This window comes from Moschus berezovskii, chromosome 1 (assembly GCF_049115385.1).
Source record: "Moschus berezovskii isolate FMDL1 chromosome 1, NW_MosBer_1.0, whole genome shotgun sequence".
Classification (NCBI taxonomy): Eukaryota; Metazoa; Chordata; class Mammalia; order Artiodactyla; family Moschidae; genus Moschus; species Moschus berezovskii.
In genome coordinates this window covers 103,348,244-103,371,569 of record NC_142460.1, presented here as the reverse complement: position 1 = coordinate 103,371,569, position 23,326 = coordinate 103,348,244, and the positions used below count along the sequence as shown (strand labels likewise).

Here is a 23,326-nt window from a genome sequence, read left to right as displayed (position 1 = left end):
TATTTCCCTGGTCATTAGGTATAACATTTTCTTACAACATAGATAGATAAAAGAAAGTCTAAAACATGCATCAGAACTCTGAATTTTCATTTACTGGACTTACTGAAATACCTAGTTTATGAAATATTCCTGAAAATAAGCAGAATGGGAAAATTCTAACTAAATCTTCACATTTTAAGAAATAAAGCATAGAATAAACAACCAAGAAATCCAAGGATAAACAAATAAAATGGATCTCCAAAATGTAAGCTTATTATTTAGTGAGAACCAGAGACTTGGAGAAGAAGCGTACCTATTAAATAGTAGTTATCACTTTGGACTTGACCGCCTGCTATTAATGCAAAAGTACCCATTTTCTCTGGATTATTCAACACCTCAACATGCCATCAAATGCTAAACCAAATTAAGGAGACAGTAACTATATTCTCCCTCCTCTTTGGAAGCCAAAGTAACAAAATCTGATTTTCCTGTAAGAGAAAATAATTTTTCTTCACTATTTTATGGAAATACCAGACTAAAGTACATTATCAAAACAGGAAAAGAAAAACCTTAAAAATAATGCTCTGAGCACTCTGCAATTTTGCTTCCCAAAATAGAACCCATACAGTCTATGCCACCAAATGAAAATTACAAGTTTGTAAGCATGAAGTCAAATTATAAAGTAAAAGGTTTTTAAAAATATTTTAATAATGATAAATGAAATACTGTTATATTTGCTGGTAGGTGTTTGCTCTTTATTTGCTATTATGTTTTCTTATTTGCTATTATGTTTTCTTCAATGATAGTGTTTTAAATGACTATCCAAACTAATTCGAGCTTGAATTTGAGTGTAAAAAGGACAAATCTTGACTAATAAATTATTTGGACATGTTTTGTTAAACAGAACTGTCCCATTCTTCAAATTAAGAAGCTCATCATAACTTTTAAGGAATTATGCTTCTGACTAAAATTTTTAGAAAATTAGTTTAAAAACTGGCTTAGCCAACCCCACCCCTCTCTTCTCCAATACCAAAGGACACTGAAGACATTTTGGTGATATTTAAATAGAATTTTAAAAAACATAATTTTGAAATCTACAATGCAACTGTTTAACAGCCTCCAAAGAAACAGTTCAATGCCATGCTTCTTCTAATGAAACGGATTCTCTCAGAGTACTTTTGTTACACAAAAAAATACATTGCCTTCCACAGTACAGAATTTCTAAATGAAAATACATATTCAAATCTTGAATTTTCTATAGAAAATCAAAGCCTACACAGAATCACTTGCGAACTCTCTTACTGAGAGGGGACATCTGAGCAAAAGTGAAGGAGAGGATATTTTGCATAGGACGGTCCTTCCAGCAGCATGCTCACTCAAGAAGCCATTACAGGTGACTGTGCCCTGGCTTCCACAAGGTTAACCACCTGCAAGAGTTATGGATCATGCAAGCACATATCACTGCACTTGACTCCATTTACCACAAGGTTCAAACACCTAACAATTTTCCTGTGCCTTGTCAGGAATGAAAAGCAGAACATTTGTTGCTCAATTAAAGACTTCTTCTTCTTACCTCTTGATAGCATCTCTGTCTGAAACTACTGTCTCCCATAAAACACACACACACCCGTGTGCACACACCCCACTGAATCAGAGAGATGATACACTTAAGTTCAAATAATGTCCTGTGACAATGCTGATCAACTGCTCATCTACTTTTGAGGATTTCATTAGCAGACTTGGAAGAGTGATTCAGCAATAGACAGCAAATATTTAGAAAGTCGAAAGTATCAAATATGTATAAATAGTTCTTATAGAAATCTGATTTTCATGGCTTTATTGACTTTTAATAAATGTGCTCAAATTACTATCCTGTATGTACATTTCAATGTCATTTACATTCACCCATTAAAAATTGGAACTGCCACAAAATAAAAACATTTACTCGAAATAATAGTGAAAAGTTGATTTTGATATCTCTTGGTTCTAAATCTTCAGTGTCCTTTAAAATTTTTCTTTCTAAAGAAAATATATTGTACTTTAGATCATTACATATAAAAGGTGTTATAAAAATATTATTACTCTTCTCTCACCTTCTCTATATAAATGATAATCTCAGATTAACATAATAAGAAAACAAGACTCTGAGACGATCCCTTACCAGTCTCTTATATCCAGCCATAATTACAAAGAAATACTATTATTTAAGAAAACACAATTTGCAAATGTATTACATATCACAAAATTGCCTTTTAGAACTAATGTTTATGTGTTTGGCCATTTAGCACTTTTATAAATCACTACAATATAATTTAAAATTGATATAAATTTGGCAAATTGGAAAATCAAGCAGTATATAACATCTATTTTGATTTGTAGATTTCAATGGTTTTTAATATTTAACCAAATAATGTAAAAATATTAAATGACCAGTCTTTTAAAAACACAAACTAGAATTTTAAACTGAATTATCAAGTAATTTTTTCTTTATTGCTTCTATTTTAATTTCAATACTTATCTCGCAAGGGTCACAGAAATGTGTAATTTTATATGGCATGACCTAGAACTGTATGAAAAAATTACTATCCTTTTTTTAAAATGAAAAGCTAAATGTCTAACTCAAAAACAAAACATAAGTAACCTCTGAGTCTTATATGTATATATAAAATATCCACACATGTAATCTATACAATCTAGGCATTAACTTCTAATTCAACAAATTCTTGAAATGAAATAGGGTAACATGTGATTTTAAGCTAATGAAGTCTTGTCTTTTGCTACAAAATTAAAAATTGATCCATCAAAAGCCTTTGTTGCAGGGAGGGCTTGATGTTGGGTGGTTGGGTTTTTTTTTTCTTTTTGGTATTTAATTCAACTAAACACAATGTAGTACATACAAGCAAAATACAATTGAGATACTGTTTTCTTTAACATTCCTATAGGAGACCAAATTCATTTGCATTGGAGAGAACACAATTACTGATTTTTAACTCATGAAAGACAAATTCATAGCTTTTTCCTACACTACCTCACAGTATTCTCACCATCTCAGTGAAAGCATGTCTAGCACCACTTAGTTACTTCCTAGAAGTGGGCAGAAATTGCATTTTTAAAAGTTTTGTTTCTCACAGAATCATTCAACTTTAGTTACAAAGCACATTCAGGTTAGCATAAGTCTTAGTTCAAAATAATTTATGAAATGTGTGTGTGTGTGTGTGTGTGCGCATGTGTGTAGATACAAACAGCATATAAATTTCTTTAAACTCTCATCAACATCAAAAATGAAATTTCTATCAAGGAAATTTCCACAACTTTTAAAACCCTTTGTCAGTTTTTTCTTCTTTAAGAAATCTTTGATTCCTATATACTACCAAGAAATATGAATAGAGAAAAAAGAATCGAAGATTTTTATTCAACAGAGCCCGAAGCCAACTTAGAAAATTAAGAAAAATAGATGGTTTGTACATGGTTTACTTTACAATAATTTACATTTAATAAGAATGAAGCACATGTGGCAAAAGAAAAGAGTTTTCTACTTCTGAGTGACCCTGAGAAAATAAATAGTATCTAGTCTGTCCACAATAACAGCACATATAAAATGATGCTAGAATGATATTTAACAAAAGATCCAATTGGTAAGCAAATGGCATGCCAATATTTTCATAACTTAAGACAGAAAACATCCCCTCCCAAGTATCATTAGCTTAAAAAAATCTATCTGGAATGTAGATGTTAAAAGTGATTCCTGAGAACAGAAAGAAATCAGAACAATATAAAGAAAAGGAGCACTCAATTGCAGAATGGTTCTTTAAGTAAGCAAGCAATGAGGATGAACTGTTTTCTTCACATTTTCACTTCTACTAACACAAAAACCACATATAGAACTGACTTGACGCCGACAAATGTACTTTTAACTTGTTAATTTTCATGGAAGTGCAACAAAAGAACACCAAAATAGTCACCATATAACATAAAAGCTTTGGTTTCAAATGTCACAGTACCCTGTTTTTGAGAGTCCCCACCGTGGTGGAGCCCTGTACATGAGAACACACAGCTGCCTCCTCCCAGGAGTCTGAGCTCAGTACACAACACCAGTCATTAGTTATCTCTCCCTTAGCCTGCAGTACCAGTAACTAATTTCTGCATTTTAAACTAATAAAGGAAAGGAAAAAAAGACTCAAGCCATCCAATCAGAAATGAAGCAACCCTCTACAGCAGCAGCTTATGCATACATTTGGTATGTCAGACGTCTTCAGTGTAGTGAATCACTCACAGCGCATTTTAATCTACCTCCTAGGTATTTCATATCACCCACAATGTTCAAAGAAATCATGTCCCAATAGGGCTGTAAAAGTCCTAGATTGCTCTTTAATTAATACTAAAAATTTGGGACAAGCTTTTATTCTAAACTCATATAAACACAACAAAATCATTTAATGACCCTCCAGCTAACAGCAATAACCTCTGCATTTTGAAAGAAAAAAGTTAAAAAGTAGTATATTTGTGAGAAGTTTCAAGAGATGTTAATAACTTTAGATAAACTAGTATTTCACGCACATTGCCACATTAAATAATGTTCTTTGCAACATGAAATGAGACACTAACTAACCAAAGTTAAAATTCTACTGATTTTTCACTAACTATAACTCCAAAAAAGAACTCAAAACAACTATACAGTCAATAGAATTAGATATTTACAGAAACAGAACCCATCAAATATTTTGGGTGGTTCTTTTAAACCTTGTTCAATATATTCATCCAATATTCAAATGTTATGAGTAATTCTAACTTACAATAAATAGTTAATATATCAGAAAGCTTGAACTTAGATTTCTCAAGCCAAAAAAAATTTTTTAAGTTATACAAACTTAAAGTTCTTAACTGAAAAACCTATCAGTTGCGCATTACATCTCTTCCTAGCAAGAACTAGCTTAATGTTACACATGAAACTGCAAATCATAACTTTTGCCTCTTTTTTTAAAAGATATTAAGTAGTTTTCTGATATGCCACTGGAATCACTGGTAGACAAAAGATATTCTGTTGCTTAGTTAAAACATACCTGGAAATTTGCACACATTTTTAGAAACCCCTTAACAAAACATCTATGTGTTTAAAAATTAGGATAGTTTGTTTTAAAATCTATTCAATTCTGGCAAAAATCAAGTAAATGGTTACTCTGTTGAGAATCACAAATTGTAAAGGTGGTAAGTCACAGACTTCACTTAGAGTCTCCAATTCAGCTACTTAATGACTAATGGTGAAGAAATGTATGTGAATGGGATGTAAACTAAGTTACGACACTTAGGAGAAAAAAATTTTAGAATGAGTAATAAAGGGCCCAAATTTAAAGTCCACAATAAACTTTAAACAAAGATGTTCTCCCTCAATCTCTCCTCATAGACATTCTCATGTAAGCAAATCCCTGTGGAGAAATCCAACCTCCACAAAACTTTTTACTTCATTAACAACAGTGCACTTAAATATAATTATAAATTTCACAGTGATATTTGTTTAGCCTCAAACGTATCTTAAAAGCACCACCAACAACAAAACGCTCAGAAGCAATATTCAGTAGTCTCAGTGACTAAAAAAGTCTGGCTTTTAACCGCCATCCAATCCAAACAACCTTCTTGTTTAAAGCCCTATGTAAAATATCGACCCTTAACTGAATTATTTTATTATTCAACATTTAAGCTATCTAAAAAAGAAAACTAATTAATCGCGAAGTTTAGTTAAGCAATTTAGCTGACACAGTAAATATTTACTCTTAACATCTCACAGGAAGTCTTGACAAGCATTTGCTGCCATTGTGCTGGGGGTTAGGGTGGGAGTGGGGGGGGAGGCAAGTTTTCATAAACAAGTTAAATGGTCCCAGCAAATTTAACACAGCTAGTGTTCGTCACCCCCACCCCCAATAGGCACCAGATATTTTCCAAGTACAGTAAACACCTTATATAATGAAAGTAAAAAATGTAACTTTCTAAAGTATTTTATCTCCACTGACAAAACAAACAAAAGCCTCTTAAAAACTATACAAGAACATTAAAAAAAAAAAAACCTGAATGTATTTTTATTTATATATGAGACCAATCACAAAAAAACTAAGCAAAATATATTTACCTGAACTTTTTGGAGACTGAATAATCAACTTCCATGATTTTCCCATGCAATTCCACTTTACCTTTAAAACAGAAATTAAAGCACTCAGAACCTTGCTATGATCAAACCGGCGGGGGTCTAGAAGGGGCACGCACAGAACTCCACGCTCCGGTTCCGCCTTCGGGCGCCCTCCAGGGGTCTCCTACCCGGCTCGAACTGGGCAAACTTGCTTCCCAGTGGGAAAAAAAGCTGGGCGCCGCGTTTCGCCTCGTTCCCAGGGGACGAGGTGGGAAGGGTGCGAGCACGGATCCCGACCCCAGGTAGAGCTGTGGGTGGCATTACCGGAAAAACAAATTTAATAAAGAGCGGCGCCAATTTGAAAGGATGAGCTCATTTGAAACTCAAGCTGCAGGGCTGGCGCGGCCCCGCTCCTCTCCGGGCCCCCACCTCTCCATTCCGCTAACCCGGGCCCCGAAGGCTCCGCTGCGCTCCCCTCCCTGCCCTCTGCTCGCGGGGGCCCCGCAGAGATGCGCCGAAGCCCCCCGGGGTCCGCTTCGGCGAGAGCCGGGTCCCCGCCGGCTTCGGATCACCTTGGCCTCGCCGCCGCCCCGCCCCCACCCGCGCGCGGGTGGGGAAGGGGCCACGGCTGCGGGCAGAGGCTCGGGGGGCGCAGGCTCGTGGCCTGGGGGCGAGCGCGGCTCCGAGCGGTGCGTGTGCGAGAGGAGAGTTGGTGAGTGCGCGCGCGCGCGAGTGTGTGTGTGTGTCGCTCTCCGTCTCCCGTCTGGGCTCCAGCGCTCTCGCGGGCCCCCCGGTCGCCTCTTTCTCGGTCCTCAGCCCGGGCCCCCACCGAGTTGAGACAGGGCACCTCGTAAAAAGGTGCTTCTGGCCGAGCGGGAGGCGGGGGGACAGGCGGCGGAAAGCCCCCAGCCCCGAGTTCTTCTCAATAAAATCGGACAAAAAATTCAGAGAAAAATAGGAGCGCTTGAGAGACGAGCGAGAAGGGAGTGAGGTTCGGGAGAGGACCGAGAGAGATGTGCCGTCGTGCAAGGGCTGGGGTCGGGGGACTCCCCGAAATCTCGAAGGGGATCGTCAGGGGGGCGCCGAGGGGGTGCCGAAAGTGGGGGACCGCGGGGCGACCTGGGGAGGGGGGCTCGAAAGGAGAGTGCGGCTCAGGGGACGCCAGAGGGCGAGAAGTCCCGGGCACGAGGCACGGGAAGGGGTAAGGTCCGGTCAAGGGAGAAGGAGATGGAGGGTTTTTTTTTTGGGGGGGGGTCCCTGACAAAGGAGGTGACGGGAAGGTCAAGGAAGAAGGGGAGCCGAGGGGCTCTCTAAAGATGGGGGTGGGGGAACTCTGGAGAGCAGCTTGGGGAGCGGGGAAACTGGGGGTCCCCGGCAGAGCGAGCGAGCCTCGGGAACCCTCGGGGCGGCACGGGGGTCGCCCCAGGACTGCGGCTGGGAGGGCAAGGGGTGAGTCCCGAGCTGGCGGGGGAGGGGAGCGGGCCGTCCCGGGAGCGGGCCGGCGGGGAGAGTTGAAGGTCTGGTGCGTGGAAGTGAACGTGAGCGCCGGAGCCCCCGCCGGGCGCCGCCCGCAGGGCTCGGCCTCCCTCCGGGCGCCGTCCCGGCCTGAGCAGGGCGAGGCGGGGGGAGGGGGACAGCGCCGACTGCTCACCCGAAAGGGTCTCGATGGCGCGGATGGCCCAGTTCTGGTCGGGGTAGTCCACGAAGGCGTAGCCGGACTTGAGCAGGACCTGTCCCGCCAGGGGCAGCTTCCTGTCCCCGAAGAGCTGCCGGAGGTCGTCGGCGGTGACGGCGGGGCTCAGGTTCCCGATGTAAAGCTTGTTCATCATCCGTCCCTTCCCCGAGAGCCCGCGGCTCCCCCGGCCCGGTACCCGGCGCTCCTCGCCTCCTCCGCTGCCCTCGTCTCCCCTGCTCCTCCTCCGCCCCCCCTCCCCGCCCTCCGCCCGCCCGCCACCCACCCCCACCCTCAGCCTGGCTCCCCCCACCGCGGCCGGCCGGGCCCGCCCGGGGGCAGAGGCGGAGGCGGGGACTCTGCGCGGCTGCCTCCTCGGGGCAGAGTCCCGGGCCGGGCGGCGGCGCGCGGACAAAGCGCTCTCTCTGCCTCCCTCTCTCTCCCTCTCTCTCTCCCTCTCAAGGCGGTGGCGGGAGGAGGAGCAGCGGCGGGCGGCGGCAGCGCACCCCGCGTGTGTCTGTGTGAGAGTTTGTACGGGCGTGTGCGCAGCCTAGAGTGAGCGAGCGAGCGCCCCCTCCCCGCCCCGCGCCGCTGCGCCCCCCGCCTCGCGCCCCCAGCGCTCCGAGCGCTCCGCGCTGGCCACCCCGGCTTCTGCCCCGCGCCGGGCGGGCGGAAGCGGGTCGCGGCCCGGGGCTGGGGCTCCCGGGCGCCAGAACCCCGGGGCGGGCGCGGCGCGGAGGCCGGGCGAGCGGCGGGGCGGGGAAGGCGCGCCCCGGGCGCGGGTGGGAGTGCGCGACGGGGAGCGGCTGGGAGCCGCAGGGCGTGGGAGGGCGAGGGGCTGCGGGAGAGAGTGGAAGGGGGTGTGCGCAAGGTGGACCGGATGTGAGGGCGCGGCTGCCGGGCCGGCGGGAAGGTGTGTCTCGGAGGTGAGAAGCGAGGGCAGGCTGGGAGACCACAACTTTCGCGGCGAGTTGGCCGAGTCCGGTTCCCCGCGCGTTCCGCGGCAGAGCGCTCGCTCGGAGACCCGCTCCCCGCCCGGCTCTCCCGGGCGCCCGGGCGGCGCGTGTGGTCGAGGGAGCGCGGACGGGAGTCTGGACGCTGGGGGGCCCGGGACTGGCCGGGCCCACACGAACCTTGCACCCCGGGGAAGTTGCTCCATTCCCGGGCCTCAGTTTCCCGGACGGCGAGGGGAGAAGGAAGGCCAGAGCGAAGCCACGTCCCCTCCGCCCGCACCCGGTGCGCCCGGAACCCCGCGGCCGGCGGCAGCCTGACGTTGGCAGCTGCTCTCTATTCTGGGAAGTGCCTAGGGCTTCCCGAGCGGCCGCTGTGAAGCCAGGTGGCGGGTGGGGAAGAGGCAGGGGCTGCGGCCGGGAGGACCGCCGCTCGCTGCTACGCTTCGAGGCCGGGTGCAGTCCCCCCCAACTCCCGCCGGGGTGGTGGGAGGCGAGGGTGACTGGAAGCGGAGGCGCTCAGGCGGTGGAGGAGTTCCTCAAGCTTCGGGAAGGGCCGGGAAAGGGTCCTTCCAAGCGGAGGAAACGGCGTGACCGACGGAAGAGGCTGGGTTGGGATGAGAGGGGCCACGGAAGGAGCCAGACGGACTAGAGACCGCTCGCTCGCTCCGGGGCCCGCCTGGAAGTCTGGTGGTTAGAGCCTGGTCCCAGCCAGGAAACGAAATTCTACAGAAAAGAAAAAAAAAAATTGGCAGGATTCAGAGGCGAAGGGGCGAATAGACGAGTCCAAGATCGGCACTCCTGGGGGCCTTGGGAGAGGTGATGGTTTGACCAGAGAAATGTGCATTTTTTAAAGTTTATGTTGAGAACGTTAAGGGTTTTCTGATGGAGAAACCACAAATGTAGGGATAGTCTCCTGGCTGGGTCGTGAAGTACTGTCTTTTTCAAGCTCTCTTGTTGACCAAGTGGATCGGGAGGGAGCACGGCTTCTTAAAACAAAAAACACGTTCCCTGGCCCCTTCCTTTGAAGACTGACTGTGAGCCTAAATTTTGTGTTTTCTTTAAGTAATCCCAGGTGATTCTTGTCTGGGAAACACCGGCCGGTGAAGGCCTTTTTGGATTAGGATGCAGACCTCAGCTGTGTGACCTGTATGTGGTGTTCCAGCAAGTCTGAGCCTAGATTTCTTCAACCATGAAGAGAGGATACAGGGACCAACTCTTGGCTTCTGTGAAGGCTACACAAAGGATAACTGCATAGTGTGAAGACACAGTGAACACACACTTAATACTTGTTTCTTTTCTTTCCTCTGAAACTCCCAAGCTTTAAAATACTTCCTTGTGGGGAAACATCTCCTTAAATAGTTGTCTAGAGTAGAAAATGTAGTCTTTGAATTCTGGCTTTGGTCTCAAATACTCACGTATTTCCTCTTTCTAGAAAAGGAATAGGATTTTACCGCTCCTGGAGTTAGGAATGGACTTTGCTATTGTTTCTCAAACTAATAGAGAAGTTAGGTATGGATGCTCCCCTACTAAAATGTAGTGGAGAATCACAAATGAAAACTGTGTGTGTAGAAATCTGAGCAGACTAGAAATTAATGATTGTCTGATTATTTATACAAATAACCCTAATCGGTATCACCTTCATGCTATTTGCTTTATTTTACTTCCAGTATTTCAAAACTGCCCTTTCTAAAAGAGAAACAAGAGTGGCAGGGATAATTGGTCTCTTCAGTTCAGTTTAGTTGCTCAGTTGTGTCCGACTCTCCGCGACCCCACGGTTAGTAAAACTTTTGTTGTATAATATTTTCAGACATTGTGAATTCCTTGGACCTACTGAAAACCTGCAAACAATATAGCATGGATTCTCTAGTGGGTAGCAAGTATCTAAAGATTCTTCTGCATTTTGTTATTATCCGTAAGTGCGTTCAGGTGATTCTTGTCTAGAACCCACTGGCAGGTAGAAGGACTTTTCCTATTAGGATTGGGACCTCAACTGCACGTCCTGTGGTGTTCCAGCATCTCTGAGCCTAAGTTTCGTTATCCACAAACACAGGATAAAGCAACCAACTCTTGGCTGTTGTGAAGGCTACACAAAGGATAATGGCAAGTATCTATAGAGGTGCCTTCTGATGAACTCTTCTACCCTGTTTCATGAGATCACTTTCTTTTTTTTTTTTCTGAAAAATAACTGGTCTTTGCTATAATTTGTGTGTTCTGTCCTGCTGGTGATTTGTAGACGGTGCTAGAGAAGAGCTTGTATGTTAAGTGTGGTGGGGGATGTGTTGCCACCACACCTCTGATTTGTAGCACCTGCAGTTCGTTAATCCTACAAGGTAGAGTTGCTTTTTCACATGATGGAGAAGGGAACAGCCTCTGAATGCAAAATGGAAATCCAAAAATCATTGCAACTGCCTGACAAAACTCATTTTCTGTTTTCTTGGAGTTCCCATAGCTCCTCCCTTCCCAGAGAGATGAACTGGAGATTGATCCGGGCTGAATTTATGCTTTATAAGCAAAGATTTTATGAATGTTTCACTGAGGTTAGAAATTTGGAGAAATTCTTATTTTAGGCATATTACTTCTAAAAGCATGTATTGAACTTTTCCTCAAGAATTTCAAAACAGTAACAGATCCCCATGGTTTTCCAGTAGTTCTTTTGGGCAGGATGGTGGTAAGGTGGTTGGGACAAGATTTCTTAATGTCACTTTGCAGGCAGGAAAACTGAGGCCTACAAAAACAGACTTTTTTTTCATCGTCCTACTGAGAGCTTGAAACATGATTAGCAAACACATATTAGCCTAACAAAGAGCTCATGAAGTATTAAGATTTCATCTTGACTTTCATGATAAATATTTTGTTCATGGACAGAGCGCCTTCTTATAGCATCACTGTGATGGTCTTGACCGTTGGAGTCTTAAAAAAAAAATCCACAGTGGAAATGTGTTTGTTCAACTAATGTTGGTGATCACTATGGCCAATGGTTCTAGGTAATCCAAGGATTTGGAAGAGAAAAGGAAGCCTCTTTGCTGGAAGGCTGGTGGATTACTGGAGGAAATTCAGTGTTTGATAATACAGTTTTGGTGGGGTCAGCACCTTCCTGCTTGTTGGGAATGGTTTGGTGATAGGGAAACATTGTTTAGATACTTTCTGCTGAGTTGGTAGAAGAGAAATTGTTTGACCTTAGTTGAGTTAATTAACCTCTCTGAACTTCAGATTCCTCAATTGTAAAATAGCCCAGCCTACTTTCTCACCATAAACTCTAGCTCCCCTTTCCTTTTCATATTTTCCAAATCCTGGGCCATTTCAAAGCTCTGCTTCTTTGTTCATACTGCTCCCTTTCCCTGGACTGTATTTTTTCCCCTGATTTTCTCTTCTGCCTTGACCCTAGGAAACACATAACACTGCCTTTATACGGATAAAGTCTAGTGGTGATACCCCTGAGGTGTACATTTTAAACAGGTAGATTTTACGGTTCATGAATTATATATCAACTGTAAAAAATTGTATGAGAAAAAAAGTCTTTATGAGTTCTTAGTTTTTCATCCTATCACTGGGATCAAACCTGGCACATAATAGGAATCTAAAAGGTATTATTTGTTGCATAAACAGTTATCTGAGATTTGCTGTAAGGATTAAGTAAAAATGCATTAAGATGGTACCAGTCTTGCAGAGCACTTGACATATAGCAGGGAGAAATGTTCACTTTCACCTCTTATTGAATTCATTTATTTATTCATGGCATTACACAGTCTTAGGCACTAAGGATCCAGAAATGGATAAATATCATCCTGCTCAAGGAGTTTATCATCATGGAAGAAGCAGATGTATAAACAGATTATAGTCTGGCATTAGAGATGCCCCAAAAGACTGTGAGCATAGAGGAGAGACCATCTCATTCAGCCTAAGGTCAGAGAGGGAATCACCATGGAAGAATAGAAGTTGGAAATGTATTTTGAAGGATAAGTAGGGATTTTTGAGGAATGGGAGAGGAAGTGTGTTCTAGAAAGAAGGAATAACATATGCAGAGGCATAGAGACAAAAAAAGCATCTGCTCCACACCTAAAATCAAATACTGATTTAGAAGAAGTTTGAGAAAAGAACAAATAATGCAAGAAAAGCAACAGAAATGAGAAAATTCCAGAATTAAATACATAGAACTCCAAATTGAAGGGTTTTACTGAAGTCCCAGCACAAAAGATCCAGAACAAAATCACGTTGTAAAACTTAGAACCCACCCAAATTATGAAAGCATCTGTGAGTAAAGAGGTCACATAAAAAGGATTTGAAAAGAGAATGGAAATGTATTTCTAACACAAAGGACTCTAGGAGGCAGTAGAGCAATGCCTTCCAAACCTAACTGAAATGATTTCCAGTCTAGAATTCTAAACCTGGTTAGACCATCAGTTGAAAAGACATGCAAAGATTCAGACATGCCTCCACTTGGGGGGAAGCTACTGGAGGTTAAGTGCCAGCAACAGCATGAAAGAGGAAGACATGAGAATTGGGAAATAAGGAATCCAATCCAAGAGACTGAATAGAAAATCCAGAATGCCAGCAATGCTGCAGTCAGAGAGCAATCAACATAGGCTGGACCAAGAGAACTGGTGGATTGGAAAGTGAGAACTTCAAGGAACAAAGAATGGAACTCATGTATAAAAGAAAGTGTGTTAGTAACTCTTTTGTGACCCATGGACTGTAGCCTCTGTCCATGGAATTCTCTGGGCAAGAATACTAGAGTGGGTTGCCATTTCCATCTCCAGTAATAGTAATAATTTCTGATAGAATGGCAGACACATTGGAGCATTTGGAAAAAATCACAGGTATATGGAAATCACTCTGTTCCATTCCGTCGCTCAGTCGTGTCCAACTCTATGCGATCCTGTGGACTGTAGCCTATCAGGCTTCTCCGTCCATGGGATTCTCCAGGCAAGAATACTGGAGTGGGTTACCGTTTCCTTCTCCAGGGGATCTTCCCGACCCAGGGATCGAACCTGGGTCTCCCACATTGGAGGCAGACGCTTTAACCTCTGAGCCACCAGGGAAGCCCATGGAAATCACTAGGTAAATGGAAAAGCAAGGAAATCATTAACTCTAGGAAAACACATGGTCATACTAGAAAGGATCAGTGGTCATAGGCTCAACAATGAAAATATTTGTACAGTCATAATTTAAACACACTGTATTATCCAGACTGCAAGAGAACTTAAGAATCAATCAGAAAAAGACAGCCATTAAGAAAGTAGGAAGGAACATGAATGAGCTAATTCAGAGAAGCTCAAATGAACAGTAAGCCCAACTCATGAGTAACTGAGAGAAATTAAAACTTTTCACAAATAACAAATTGACAATATGTAAAATTATAATGAGACAAGGTATTGGTGAAGGTTAGGAACATCAGAAACAACCATCCACTCTGGCAGGAGTATACATTGATACAATTACTCAGAAGAACAGTTTATCAATATCTAGTAAAACTGAAGATATAGGCCCTTAGAACTCCCTGGCAATCATTCTTCTAGATGGCTTTCTCTTATATCATCTCTCTTCACACTCTCCAATGCTCTTCATCCACTCTAGATCTCAGCAGGTAACCTTGCTTTTTACTTCACTGAGAAAATAGAAGCAATCAGAAGAGCACTTCAACAAATCCCCAGTATGTCTGTCTACATCCCTGTACCCATGCCCATAGATTCTGCCGTCTCTCCTGTTACTATGGATGACTGTGCACAAAGAGGGAAAGACTGATGACTTCCAAGAAAGTGAACAAATGTGCATGTCCTTTGACCAAGCAGTTTCTCCTCTGAAGAAGTACGTGCGGACAAGGAAATAAATATAAAAGGTTGTTGTAGCACTGGGATTGTGAAAACTCAAACGTCCAGCAGAAGGAAATGGATTTTTTTTAAATGGGGGTATAGTCATAAATTGAATGTTACACGTCAAGCCAAAGGGTATGCATGTTACTTGTTTCCCCTGGAATCACTGGTTTTTCCCTCTTTCCTGGATGAAGTACATGAAGTAGGCTACCTGTATCAGTTAAAACCACTCCAGTCTTCTTGCATGGAGAAAGGAGCCTGGCAGGCTACAGTCCATGGGATTACAAAGAGTTGGACCCGACTGAGTGACTAGCATACACACACCTCAGTTAAAAACCAAAACATATCATGCTGAATGAAAAGTTTTTGCAGAAGGAAGTATTTATGATACCATTTCTAAAGTTTGAAAATGTAATAAACCATACCTGATATGGATATATTTGTATAGTATAAATGTATAAAGTATGCGTGAGAATGACTAAGTTTAAATATGACATAATGAGTATCTTTGGGGACGCTCCAAACTTTGAATAATAATCACTTCTTAGAGGCTAGAGAGGGGACTAGGAGATGGAGGGGCACACATGGAGTTTTTATTATAATTGGTTTTTGTTTTTTAAAGCTGAGTGGTAGGTAAATGGATGTTTATCATTTTTTACCTCTTCAGTAACAAAATTTTTGTTACTCTATCTGGCCCAAAATGATTCTCAAACCAAATTAAACATGGTAATCATCAGAAGAACTTTTAAAATACAGATTCCCAAGAGAGACCACTCGGACTCCAAAATGAAAATTTCAAAGCTGGAATCCAGGGATCTACATTTTTTAAAACTGAAAGTTTTTTTGGTTTATACATACATATGTATTTGTGTACACACATATATAGATTTATATTAGGTTGGTGCAAAAGTAATCGTGGTTTTTCATTGTTGAACTTTGCCATTTGATACTGGAATACATCCTTAAATAAATGTGGTTATATTATACATCATTTTAATGCACATTTCTCTCTCCGTATTTTTGCTAGTGACCTATTACTTCCTGTTTGTTTTGTCTGTATTTTAGACTATAGAAATGATGTTAGAAAAACAAATTCAAGCGATTTTTTAATTTGAGTTTAAAATGGGTCGTAAAGCAGCAGAGAGAGACGACTCATAACATCAACAACACATTTGTCCCAGGAACTGCTATGAACAGTGCAGTGGTGGTTCAAGAAGCTTTGCAAAGGAGACGAGAGCCTTCAATATGAGGAGTGTAGTGGCCGGCCATTAGAAGTTGACAAAGACCAGTGGAGAGCCATCACTGAAGCTAATCCTCTTACAATTTCATCAGAAGTTGCCAAAGAACTCACTGTCAACCATTCTATGGTCATTTGGCATTTGAAGCAAATTGGAAAGTGAAAAAGCTCAATAAACGGGTGGCTCATGAGCTAACCACAAATTAAAAAAATGGTTGTTTTGAAGTGTCTTATTTTACACAACAACAATAAACCATTTCTTGATCAGGTTCTGATGTGTGGTGAAAAGTGGATTTTATATGACAACCAGCGATGACCTGCTCAGTGGTTGGACCAAGAAGGAGCTCCAAAGCACTTCCCAAAGCCACACTTCTACCAGAAAAAGGTTATGGTCACTATTTGGTGGTCTGCTGCCTATCTGATCCACTACAACTTTCTGAGTCCCAGCAAAACCATTACATCTGAGAAGCCTGCTCAGCAAATCGATGAGATGCACTGAAAACTGCAGCACCTGCAGCTGGCAGTGGTTAAAAGGGCCCAATTCTTCTCACATGTCACGCAACCAACACTTCAGAAGTTGAAGGAATTGTGCTACGAAGCTTTGCCTCATCCCTCATGTTCACCTGACCTCTCACCAACCGACTACCACTTCTTCAAGCATATCAACAACATTTTGCAGGGTAAAATCTTCCACAACCAGCAGGAGGCAGAAAATGCTTTCCAAGAGTTCATCGAATCCTGAAGCACAGATTTTTATCCACTACAACTTTCTGAGTCCCAGCAAAACCATTACATCTGAGAAGCCTGCTCAGCAAATCGATGAGATGCACTGAAAACTGCAGCACCTGCAGCTGGCAGTGGTTAAAAGGGCCCAATTCTTCTCACATGTCACGCAACCAACACTTCAGAAGTTGAAGGAATTGTGCTACGAAGCTTTGCCTCATCCCTCATGTTCACCTGACCTCTCACCAACCGACTACCACTTCTTCAAGCATATCAACAACATTTTGCAGGGTAAAAGCTTCCACAACCAGCAGGAGGCAGAAAATGCTTTCCAAGAGTTCATCGAATCCTGAAGCACAGATTTTTATACCCTACAGAAATGAGCAAACTTATTGTAATGGTTCCTATTTTGATTAATAAAGGTATATTTAAGCCTAGGGCTTCCCTGGTAGCTCAGATGGTAAAGCATCCACCTGCAAGGTGGGAGACCTGGGTTTGATCCCTGGGTTGGGAAGATTCCCTGGAGGAGGGCGTGGCAACCCACTCCAGTATTATTGCCTGTAGAATCCCCAGGGACAGAGGAGCCTGGTGGGCTACAGTCCATGAATTTGCAAAGAGTTGGGTGTGACCGAGCAATTAAGCATAGCACAGCACTTTTGAGCCTAATTATAATGATTTAAAATTCACGGTCCGAAACCACAATTACTTTTGTACCAACCTTATATATAAACATATATAACATATATATAATGTTGAACTTATAGAAAATTTGCAAGAATAGTACAAAGTAGTCCTGTAAAGCATTTATGCAGATTTCTCAAATGTTAATGTTTTACTATATTTCTTTAATCCTTTTCTGTGTTTCCCTGAACCATTTGGGAGGAAACTGCAGACAGGATGTCCCTTTTTGTCTAAGTAACTTCAGTTTATATCTACTTAAAGAACAGTCTTTATATAACCCCAGTGTAATGATCACAACCAGGAAATAATACTCTTATCTACAAACCTGACTCAGATTTCACCAGTTACATCAGTAATGTCTGTTACAGCAAAAGAAAATCCCCAATGCTTGTTGCATTTGGCTGTTTTGTCTTTCTACTGTCCCTTAATGTGCGTAGTTCCTCAGTCGTCCCTTGTTTTCCACAACATTGACTTTGTTGATAGAAACAGGCTACTCATTTGTAGTCAGTCAGTATTAGTCGCACAGTCCTGTCCAACTCTTTGCACCTCATGGACTGTAACCCATCAGGCTCCTCTGTCCATGGGATGTCTCATGCAAGAAGACTGAAGTGGGTTGCCATTCCCTTCTCCAGGGGATCGTCCCACCCCAGGAATCAAACCCGGGTCTCCCACATTACTGGTGGATTCTTTACCACCTGAGCCTCCAGGGAAGCTGGAACATCTTCCTCAATTTGAGTTTTCTGATGTTTCCTCGTGATTAGATTCAGTAAGTTTTCTTGCAGGAATATAGAAGCGATATTGTGTATTGTATCAGGAGGTGCACAATGCTGATTTGTCCCATTATTAACTTTGGTGACATTAGCTTCGCTCATTTGCTGAAGGTAGTGTGTGTATGTTCCCTGTTACATAGTTATTAAGTATCTCTTGGGAGAGGTACCTTGAAACTATACAAATACTCTGTTACTTAAAGTTTTGTATTGCTGATTCTTGACTAGGTTAAGGATTTTTATTATGGTTAACAAATGGTGATTTATCATTCCTTTTTATTAGTTGGCTTTCTACTGTAAGAAAGAGCTTTACTTTTTTCTCCTCCACCCCAAACTGATAGATTCTTATTTTATTCAAGGTGTTATAAACTTACTGTGATAACAGATATATTTTGTAGTATTTTGATGCTTAGACTGCCCCAGATTTGACCAGTGAGAGCCTCTTCAAGCTGGCTCATGGCAACTTCTGACATTGTTCCATGTTTGTACTTTCTCTTTCCAGTCTTATAATCAGCCACTTACCAAGGAGCTTTGTACTCCTCTAGCAAAGAACAGTGTTGAGAAACCAAGATCTGCATGCCAGATACACTCACTGCTACTACAATATTGGTGATTTTAGACCCTGACAGCCAAAAGAGCTAGGAAAAAGATTATGTATGTAAATACACACACAGGTTGATCTATACCTGCCTATATTTACCTGTTTATATTTACCTATCTATCACTGTGTGTATTAAAAAATCACAAGTTCACACTAATACCTCTGATTCCAGTGAAACACTGCAGAGTTCATTTTTTCCTCATTCCCACTTTTCTTGCTTGTAGCTCTTCTTTAACTGTGAGAAACCTGGCTCCCGTTATCCACAATATATTTACTTACTTGATCAATCCTAGAATAAACAGAATTGCTAACCCACACTTCAGAAGGGGGGAAAGAAGAGGCTATTAACTAGGCTTCTATTATCTAGTATTAGTTTAGAGTTCTTTTCTATTTATCCTGAGAATATGCAGTCCAAATACAGTGTTCAAAAGTCACTTGAGTTTTATTTTCCCCTTCAGTGTTGATTATCTTATTCATGTGAAATTTTGTTAGTCTGTACAATTTAGTTTGTTGATTTTTTTCTCATTTTGTTATTGTTGAATATGTAAAAACTAACATGGTTCCAGAACACAGAAATTATAGTCAAATGATTTCCATCCCTTCTCCTTCCTTATATTCTACCCAGCCCATCCCTACACAGTCCCTGAAGGTACCCAGTCTTTTTAGCCTTTAGTTTATCTTTCCTGTGTTTCTTTTTGCACAAATGAACATATGCACGTATGTTTTCTTATTCCCACTTTAAAAAAATAGAATATTACTGATACTCTCTTTCTCTTTGATATCTTCACTTAATGTATCCTGGAAATCATATCAGTTCATGGGGATCTTTCTCATTCTTTTTTTTTTCTTTTAGCAACTCCACAGTACTCATTTGTCTCATATATATGCATATCAGTGACCTCTAGTATTTTTAAATTTTATAAACAGTGATGTGAATAACCTTCATGTGTGTATTTTTGTATTGTTGGAAGTTTATCTTCAGAGTAAATTCTTTGAAATGGGATTGCCAAGTCTAAAGAATATATGTGCACATACAAGTGGATTTTAAATACATTTTGTGCAATTCTCCTCTGTAAAGATCATAGCAGTTTGTATTCACAATAGCATTGTGTAAGAGTGCAGTGTATACAGCCTGCCAACAAGGTGTGTGATTATATTCTTAAATTTTGGCCAGTCTGATTGGTGAGAAATTGTATGTCAGTGTAATGTTAATTTGTATTTATCTTGTTATAAATGAGAAGGAGCTTTTCATGTGTTTAAGGATCATCTTTGTTTCCTCTTTTGGTGCGTTTTCTGCTTATGTCTCTTGTCCATTCTTCTGTTGGGTTTTGATCTACTTTTTGCCTTAATTGTTATGAGTTACTTAAATATTAAGGATGGAAGCCCTTTATTTGTGATAAATGTTATAAATATTCTCTCCCACATTTTAATTGTCTTTTAACTTTGTTTATGGTGTTTCTTTCCCCATGCAATGTTTTATGCAATCAAATTTATTAATATTTTCTTTATTCCATTTAATTTTGAGTTAGGGTTAGCAAGCCTTCTCTACACCTATGTTAAAGAGGAATTCACTCATTTTTAAAATAGGACTTGTGTGGTTTCATTTTTTTATTTAGCTCCCTGTTGCATTTGGGGTTTATTCTTGTATACAGTATGAGGTGTGAGTCTAATTTTACCTTTTCTTTCCCCAAATAGCTAACTAGTTGCTCCAGTAGTATTTATTTAAAAATCCTTCAGCCCAGGCATTTTGAGATGCTACCTTTAGCACAGACTAAAGTTTCCTATATATTTCATTCTATTTTTGGACTTTTTTTCCTACTGGTCTATCTATTCATGTGTCCATACCCCACTGTTTAATTATAAAAGCTTTATGGTATGTTTCACATCTGGTATGGCTAGTCCCCCTTATAGCTTTTTCTTCCTTCCTTCCTTCCTTTCTCTAGTTTTTTTTTTTTTGACTTGTTTTGTTTCACTGTTTTCCTGTCCTTGTTTGTTTTTCCATATGAAGTTTAGTACCAACTTGTCAAGCTATGTAAAAAGTTGTTGGTATTTTATTCAGATCAAATTACATTATAAATTACCTTAGGGATAACATGCATCTTTATGATGCTGAATCATCCTGTCTAAGAACAAAGGCTGTCTTTCCACTCACCAGTCTCATTTAATAAAAAGCACTGGGTTCTAACTATGTTGGAAAGAGGAGTTGTGGAAGAGCCGAAGATCATTGACCTCAATAGGAAGTCAATAGATAATGGCTAAAATTGGTAAGTTAATGAAAGGTACAGGCAAATTAGAAATACACAGATAAATGCCAAGGGAAAGAGCTACAAGAGTGAGAGGATTTTTTTTTTAATGAGGCTTTTAATAATAAGTTAGTCAGGATCCTACTAGGAAACAGATGGCATGCCCAATCAGGGTGATTGAGAATCTTAGTAGAAGTACTATTTAGAGGTGTGGGTAGGGTTAAAGGACACAAACACAGCCCAGTGCAGCACTCTGCCTGGGAACCATCCTCCACTTGGCCTAAAGAGTGATGGGAGGGAGGGACAGCTTAATGGAACCCAAAGAGCTATTGGAGAGCACTGCCCAATAGAAACCTTGGACTTGAGGTGAACACAGTCACTGCTCACTGCAGCATGGAAGGGTGACAGCACAACAGGGAAGGAATAATTATCATCTCGCTCATCTCCCATTCTTCACAGTGTCCTCCAGAGCGGAAGGCAGGGGCCAAACGAGCCCATTGGTGCTATTGGTAATGGGCAGCCTCCAGGACACAATAGGAAAGGGAAGGGTGAAGTGTGGATTTGGAGCGGCACATGGAAGGTATGCAAGGAAAGCTGTCATGTATTTTCCCAGGTGGCATACAATAAAATAACAATGAAAACAACATTAGTCAATGAATCAATGATCTAAGGGAACGTGAATCAAATATTCATAATAAAGTTTGAAAAGGAATAAATGCCTGAAGAGGGGTCAAGAGTGTTCCCAGGGAGGGAATCCTAGAAGATTATCTAGAGGAGGACATTTAGTTCAAAACAGTCATGTCAGCAGAAACACCACGAGCCTCTTGTTTTACAATTGAATGTCCACTGTTGGTACAGTAGCCTCTCACACTCATTCTGTAAGTAAACGCTCCCTGCTCACAAGCCACAGAAGTCTTCAGTTCATGGTTTCTAATTTATACTGCATTTGGCTTCCTTGATGTTATACGTTGTCTATACTTTTTGTCTCCTCCCACTTTATCCTGCTCCTCTGAAAGCTTTGTGAGAATTGCTGTATTGAAGTCAGTAGACCTAGAATTGAATTTCATCACTAGCTGTGTGACCTTAATAAAGTTACTTAGCCTCTCCTAGCCTCAATTCCTCTTTGCAAAAGGAGAATAATACCTATCATGGAATTGCTGTGAGAGTTAAAGATGCTGTTTGCCAAGGACCTGGCATGAGGCCTGTCACTCAGTAGATAACAGGTAAGGATGTTAACTGCCCCACTGCAGGCTGTGCTTCCTCATGCTAGTTTCTTGACTTTGCCGTTTACATTCACTCCAATGGGAGTTGCTCTCCTGGCAACTACTTGAAACAAGTTTCTGAACAGAAAGGATCTTAGCAGTAGTCTGGGCCATCATGTCAGCAAATGCAGGGGATTTGGCCACAGGCTTCCTGATAGATGACCACCCTGACTGTGCCTGCAATGGCAGAGAAGTCAACATAGTTGAGCTCAGAAGCTGCCTGTTATCAGAAGATTGGTTGATTAGAAGAAAGCTTTTCCTCGAATTAAGCTGAAACCACTTTTCCCACTACTTAGAGACTCAAGAAAATCTAGAGCTAAAAGAAATCTTCAAGCACGCCAGCTTATTTTATGAATGAAGACTCTGAGGCTCATGGAGGCAGGGCAAGGCGCTGTTCTTTGTGGTGCTACACAGAATAGTCTCCTGCCCTGCCATTCAGTATTGTCAACCAGCATGCTTCCCAGTTCTTTTAGATCCTGCCCCCCAATCCCTGCTGCCAACTCACTCAGCATGCCCCTGCTTCATCACTCTGAGCACCCACCTTTGCATATGCAAGTTTGTGATGCCCAGAACTAAATTTGATTATTATTGTGATCTGGTCTAGCCAAGTAAAATGAGACTATCTGAAATCCTGGGCAAGGAATTAGACCTACAAAGTCCAAGAACTTGATTATTATTGTGATCTGGTCTAGCCAAGTAAAATGAGACTATCTGAAATCCTGGGCAAGGAATTAGACCTACAAAGTCCAAGAACTTGAGTTAGACAAAACCAGCAGGACACTTTCAAAAATAGAGTTGGTTGTGGTTGCTCAATCCTATCAGGTCCTCTTCATTGCACACTTAGAATTCACCAGCTTCTAGAATTCACATACTTCTGAAATATGTGTCAGCTCCAAAGAAGGTGCTCGGGAATACTAATATCAATTTATTTATTTTATCAAAAGAATTACTTTATTATTGTTTATCATTATTATAGAGGAAAAATATTTTGATTAACATTCTTGTGACCATCTCCATATACACATACACATAAGTCATAAATGTACTGGAAACAGGAATAATTTTATACAAACCAATTTTATACAGAATACATGCCTGTTATTTTGTAACATCCTTTTTTTGGTAACATCTTTTTTTCTTAATATTTTGTAGACATCTTTATCAAAAATTAATAAGTTCATTAAAATTTTATTGGAGTATAGTTGATTTACAATGTTGTGTTTCAGGTATACAGCAAAGTAATTCAGTTATATATATATATATATATATCCACTTTTTTA

General features: G+C 41.5%; 1 protein-coding gene across 3 annotated transcripts in view; it reads right to left on the bottom strand.

Annotated features, from left to right (window-relative positions):
• The window catches only part of IGF2BP2 (insulin like growth factor 2 mRNA binding protein 2), a 167,903-nt gene extending 159,884 nt beyond the window's left edge, over positions 1-8,019 (bottom strand). For 2 of the 3 annotated variants that reach the window (XM_055408793.2, XM_055408792.2), the window contains exons 1-2: positions 7,749-8,019; positions 6,101-6,161 (exon numbers count right to left, since the gene is read on the bottom strand). In XM_055408793.2, coding sequence (XP_055264768.1) covers positions 6,101-6,161; positions 7,749-7,926 — 239 coding nt within the window. In that variant the 5' untranslated portion in view covers positions 7,927-8,019. The remainder of the gene's footprint in view (positions 1-6,100; positions 6,162-7,748) is intronic. The other variant, XM_055408791.2, reaches the window with a different exon arrangement.
• Between the last annotated feature and the right edge of the window lie 15,307 nt (positions 8,020-23,326).